This window comes from Myotis davidii, unplaced genomic scaffold, assembly GCF_000327345.1.
Source record: "Myotis davidii unplaced genomic scaffold, ASM32734v1 scaffold125, whole genome shotgun sequence".
Taxonomy (NCBI): domain Eukaryota; kingdom Metazoa; phylum Chordata; class Mammalia; order Chiroptera; family Vespertilionidae; genus Myotis; species Myotis davidii.
This window is the reverse complement of record NW_006299390.1, coordinates 4,405,366-4,411,603: the sequence shown is the minus strand read 5'-3', so window position 1 is coordinate 4,411,603 and position 6,238 is coordinate 4,405,366. Positions and strand designations below refer to the sequence as shown.

Sequence of the window (6,238 nt, the reverse complement as noted above, 5' to 3'; positions counted from 1 at the left end):
TGTCTTAAGCTCTGTTTCTAGGATCCTTCCTGAGACTCATGCTCAGAGAAGCTAAAAATTTTCCCAAAGTCTCACAGCTAGTAAACGTCAAGGCCAATGTGGGGATACGGACACATATGTAATAACTTAATCAATAACGAAATTAAAAAACAAACAAAAAACCGAAAAAAAACCCCCACCAAAAAAAACCCTCTAAAAAACCACCACCGAAAAAAACCAAAAAAGCAAAAAACTTCACGTTTGTTCTCTTCTCCAAAACTGAGCAGAGCTGATTTGTTGGGGGACAGGGGGCACAGAGAAGGGGAGAGCAGGCTGTGAGATGACTGACTGATGTGGTAATATAACAGCCCCTTCCCTCTGCCTTTGGCTGGAACAACCTCTGCAGTGCAATTCATGGTCCAGAGATCCCCATGAGATCAGGTTGATACTAAGGTTCTCACCTTTTGGCCCAGTGTCTTCCCCAGCTTCCCTCACGCCCTTATCAGTGTCTCCTTAGAGCCCTCCCTCCACGAATGCTTGTCTTAAGCTCTGTTTCTAGGAACCTTTCTGAGACTCATGCTCAGAGAAGCTAAAAATTTTCCCAAAGTCTCACAGCTAGTAAATGTCAAGGCCAATGTGGGGATATGGACACATATGTAAGAACTTAATCAATAACGAAATTAAAAAACAAACAAACAAAAATGAAAAAAAACACCGAAAAAACGAAAAAAGCAAAAAACGTCAAGGCCAATGTGGGGATATGGACACATATGTAATAACTTAATCAATAACGAAATTAAAAAACAAACAAACAAAAATGAAAAAAAACACCGAAAAAACGAAAAAAGCAAAAAACATCAAGGCCAAGATCCGAAGCTAAGTGTGTCTAGAAATTAAAAAACAAACAAAAAACCGAAAAAAAAAACCCACCAAAAAAAACAAAAACAAACCACCACCGAAAAAAACAAAAAAGCAAAAAACGTCAAGGCCAAGATCCGAAGCTAAGTGTGTCTGATGCCACTTTCCACTAGGCTCTGAGAGTTCGTGGAACATTCAGTTTTAGCCTCAAGAATCTTATGTACACGGCACGGGTGATGGAGGAGCCCCTCCTGCCTGGGGATCGCAGCGGACTGTGGGGCCTGGGTAACATGCACAGAGGGGAACACATCACTTCAGGGTGTGCACTTCTCCCTGGGATCTTGCTCAGTCCTGGGGCAGATCCAAGTTTTGTGAGGCTGAAACTTGTACAGTTTTTTTTTGGGGGGGGGCAGAGGGGAAAAGGGGAGAGTCTGCTCTTTTAGAAAAAGAGTAGAAAATTACAAACGCTGAATTAGGGACAGGGCCTTGGAAGAGATTCATGCAAGTGAGGAGCCTGAAGCTTTAGCTTCATTGAGTTCCTTAGAAATCTGTAGCTGAGTTCCTGAGTTCCAGATAGCAGCTGGGCACATCTTGGCTCATAAGACTCATAAGCAAAAAGCGGTCCAAGTGTGTCACACTAAGCAGAGAGTGTCAGATGTCATTTGAAAAATAACTCGAGGTTAGTTAAATTGTTTGGAGAGTTATTACATGTTTTTCAAAATAAAATGAATGAAAATTATCTCCTAAAACATAAGTACAGGCCCCTCATCAGTTGCATGGTCAGAGGGAAGTAGAGTGGAACCAAACAGACAAGGATAAGGTGATAAAAATATACATAAGAGGTTAGAAAATTTGGTTCCTGTTCAAGGAAGAGATTGTGTTCGTGACAATTCTAGTATCAAAAAATGCTTGGCAGTCTAGAGAGGCCCGTTCCCGGGCCCCGACTCCAAATTACAATGACCCTACCGGACACTCAGCAGACTTCTGTGAGTTCCCAGAGCCCAGCTTTCGTTTGATTGGCTCACTCACAATGCTGAATGTTTTTGTGTGATGATACACCTCTTTGCCAAACCTATGCAATCAAACTTGACATCCATGCATTTTTATGTTCACACAGGCACAGTGTCTGAATATTTATGAATGGTAAGTAGCACACCTTTAGGTTGACCTGACATTCCAACAATTCTTCTAGTTCCTTCTGCTCCTTTAGCAATTGCTTCTGCTTAAATGTTAAATCCTCCCGTAAATTTTTAATTTCTGATTTCTTCTGCATTATTTCTTTACGTAATTCTTCAGTGCTTTCTTTCAGTATTCGCATCTTCTTCTCCATTTCCTTTCAAGGTCATGAAAAGTATTAGTTTATTTAGCGTCTGAGCAAACATTTGTCTACTTAGATTAAAAGTAACTTCCTTGCCATTTTGATTATATTTGTTTTGAGCTTCATGAATGATTTCTTACCAAGTTAAATACAATTTATGACTTCTGACATTTTCAATAAAGCCATGACAATTGTGCTGCATGTAGTAAATATTTTACATTAGATTCATACTTTTTTACTACTGCTCTTTCTATCCTCCTATATTTTATTTATTTATTTTTTGTTAATCCTCACCTGAGCATATTTTTTCTTTCCTTTTTTTTTTTTCTTAGAGAGAGTGTGGGAGAGAGGGAGGGAGGTAAAGAAGGCAGGGACACACACACACACACACACACACATATACACACATACACACACATACACACACCCACACACACACACACACACACACACATATACACATATATATTTAGAGAGAGCCCTCTCTGTGAGAGAGGCACATGGGTTGGCTGCTTCCCACATGTGACCTGATGGGGGCAGGTGTTGAACCTGTAAGCCATGTAGGTACCCTCGACCAGGAATTGAACCCTCTACCCTGTGGTTCACAGACCGACACTCTAATCACTGAGACACACTGTCCAGGGCCTCCTATATTTCAAATGTTTCCTTTTTTTCTGAGTTAAGTTTTATCTTATACCAAAAAGTATTAGTGAAAACTTGCAGGCTATTTTTTTTAGTAGCTTTGTGTTTTGACAAAATTAGATGCAAATAATCTTTGAATATCTGGCTTCTTGGTTAACTTGTGTCCCACAGGAGATTAGGGAGTTTGTATTTGGAATTTTGAACACTCTTGCACTCCTAATCTCCCACTTTCTTACTGATATTACTTTTCCCATTTCATGCACATTCTCCTCAAATATCCTCCACCCCAGACTCATAATAAATCTTTGCTTCCCAAATGAATATATACATATAGAGTGTTCCAAAAAATGTATACACACACTTTGAATAATTATAAAGGCAGTGTTTATGAAAATACATTTCATTGTCAAAAATTAAGCTATTAGCTGTTAAAGTGTGTATACATTTTGGGCACACCCTGTATATTATATATATTCATATATATAAAGTTGTATTTTGCTGTATGCTAAACAGGTTTTTTGTGTCTTGGAATTAAAACACCAACAACATGCTTTTGAAATATAACCACTCAAAAGGTGCAAGCAATTCGAAGTGTGATCATCTTTCTATTCACTCTGAATGATAGATTTCAAAAATTAGACACGAATTCCTCTTATTCCGGCAAATCTTTGTCATGAAGAGGTAGGGCCCATGTCTCTATCCCTTGATTTTAGACTTGGCCATGTGACTTGTTGTGACCAATGAAATATCCCCAAAATGATTTAAGCATAGGCCTGAGAAGTGCTTGCATGCTGGAGCTTGCCCTCTCTTGAGTTAATCTCTTTTCTGAGGCTGGAAACCCTTCCACCATGTGACTAATTAGTGGCAAGTGACCTTAGACTAGGGGTGGGCAAACTTTTTGACTCGAGGGCCACAATGGGTTCTTAAACTGGACCGGAGGGCCGGAACAAAAGCATGGATGGAGTGTTTGTGTGAACTAATATAAATTCAAAGTAAACATCATTACATAAAAGGGTACGGTCTTTTTTTTTTTTTTTTTAGTTTTTTTCATTTCAAACGGGCGGGATCTGGCCCGCGGGCCGTAGTTTGCCCACGGCTGCCTTAGACCACTGGCTGACATACGAATGAAGCCATCCTAGGCCACCCAGCCCCAACTGGTCCAGCACAGACCAGGCGAATTCAGAACTGTGAACAATAAGGAATGGTTGTTGTTTTAAGCCGTTAAGTTTTGGGATGTTTTGTTATGCAGGAATAGATAAGTGATACATCTTCTAGAGAAAAATTTCTTGTAATAAGGTGTTTGGGAAACTCTAAGGGTAAGAGCTAAAGCAAAAATAATGTTTACAAATGCCAACCACAGAATCCTTCTCTCTTCTTCTGGAAACAAAGCAAATATTGTCTAACAAAACAGCCTAAATTAGGTGCCAAATAGCTAAAGCCTATAATAGGCACCACCTATGTTTACTCCAGAAGTTATACAGCTATTCCTTTCGGTATTGTCCATGGTTAGGACTTCTGGATCTTTCCAATGTTTGGGGTTTGGTTGTGGCAATGCATTCATATTTATAAAAAATGATGTTTGAATCCAACTATTTTAACAAACTCTAGACCATCTAGATAAGACTTACTCCTGGCTTAGGTATCTTCTCAAATTCCTTTATTATGAGAGCTTTTTCTTCCAGTAAGCTGCAAAAAAAAAAAAATTAAAAAGGAGGTTTGACAAAGTACAAAAGAGTTAGCTATTTCTGCAGTAATAACTTTTCCTTCCCTTCTCCCAGTGCACTCCCAATGCTTGTTTGCCAGGCGCAGTGTTCATTCTGTATGATGGCTTCAGCGCATCCCACAGGCTCATGTAGGTGCTGCCTTCCAGACCTGCCACAACACTGTAAACACAACCTATTGGGGCAGTTACCTCCTCACATGTAGGTACTTGGGAACATGACCCTCTCCCTAGACTCTGGCTCCTTCCAGGCATGCTCTGGGCCATTTCTCCTTACGTTATTTGCAATGAACTAATGTCTTTCTGGATTCCCGCATCAGCTTATCCTGGTTCCATCACATAAGCAGGTACTACTAGCCGGTAGGTCTGGGAACATGGAGCTAAAGATGCATGTACACCAGGTTTTGTTTTTGTGAAATTTTATTTGCAATCATGTAAACTAAGGTTCGTGTAATCAATATGTGCCACATGGAGGTTAATGTAGGTTAGCTGTCTAGGCCACAAGCTAAAGCTGAACTTTTCAGACCTTTGAATACTTATGCCTTTGCTTGTAGAGCTTGCATATAAATTGATATTTTACTACTTCCAAGCTATTGATCCTACGCCTCACCCATCCTGCCACGTGGGGGCAGTAATGTGCTGCTATAGTTCGGTTGTAAAGGCAACCTTGGTGTGCTTGAGTTTCAAAATGGTGACAAAGCAGCTCTCTCACAAGTCGATTTACAATCTTTTCTTTAAACAAACATAAAATGGCTAATTATTTAGGGAAGTTTTAACTAATTATATTTCTATTATTCATTTTGGTTTTTTTTCTATTATTCATTTTCTTTTCTTTTTTAAAATGAAGAAACAGTGATTGACTTTTGTCCTTTGAAAAAATGTGTTTTTGTATTTATAGAGAAATACAGTTAACTGTTGAACAACATAAGTTTGAATTGGGCAGGTCCACTTATATGCAGATTTTTTTTCAAGAAATATTGTAAATGTATTTTCTCTTCCATATGATTTTCTTAATAACATTTTCTTTAGCTTACTTTATTGTAAGAATATAGCATATAATGTACAAAATATGGGTTCACTGACTGTTTATGTTATTTATTGGTAAAGCTTCTGGTCAACAGTAGGCTATTAGTAGTTAAAAGTTATATAAAGATTTTGACTGGCGGTGGGGGGGGCGTGCCCCAGCCTCCTGTCACATCGTTCAGGGGCCAACAGTACATTGTTCATAATCCCACCTCATCACACCAGTTGATCATTTTTATTTTCCTTCTATCATCTTTAATATTACTTTAATATCTTTCAAATAAATCTAATAAAGATCTAATATTTAGATCTTGCTTATCTAAATATTAAAGATTTTTTAATATTATACTTAATTAACATATTTGTATTCGCACAAGCGCAGCACAGTGTCCCCACTCTCCATGTCCTCTCCTGCGACAGACAGCGCGGGCCGTGGCCTTGCTTCCCCAGCTGATGGGCGCACTTTCCAGAATGCATCAGAGTTAGCATGAGAGACTCAATTTATTTACTTTCCAAATCTTAGGAATCGGCACCAGAGTTAAGTTGGGGTTTTTCAAAATGCTGACATACTGAGCTCAAAAGGTTCGCCATCACTGTTACAGGATCTGCTTGTTTCGGTTCCCACGTTGCTGTCACTACTGGAGTAAGAATGGAAAACAGCTACTACACTCTGGGTGAGCACCCACAGGGATGACAAG

The 6,238-nt window shown here is 39.1% G+C and overlaps 1 protein-coding gene across 1 annotated transcript in view; it reads right to left on the bottom strand.

Moving 5' to 3' along the window:
- Positions 1-6,238, bottom strand: part of CCDC146 (coiled-coil domain containing 146) — a 108,085-nt gene that overhangs the window by 29,450 nt on the left and 72,397 nt on the right. The window contains exons 5-6 of the mRNA XM_006774907.2: positions 4,426-4,483; positions 1,994-2,170 (exon numbers count right to left, since the gene is read on the bottom strand). Coding sequence (XP_006774970.1) covers positions 1,994-2,170; positions 4,426-4,483 — 235 coding nt within the window. The remainder of the gene's footprint in view (positions 1-1,993; positions 2,171-4,425; positions 4,484-6,238) is intronic.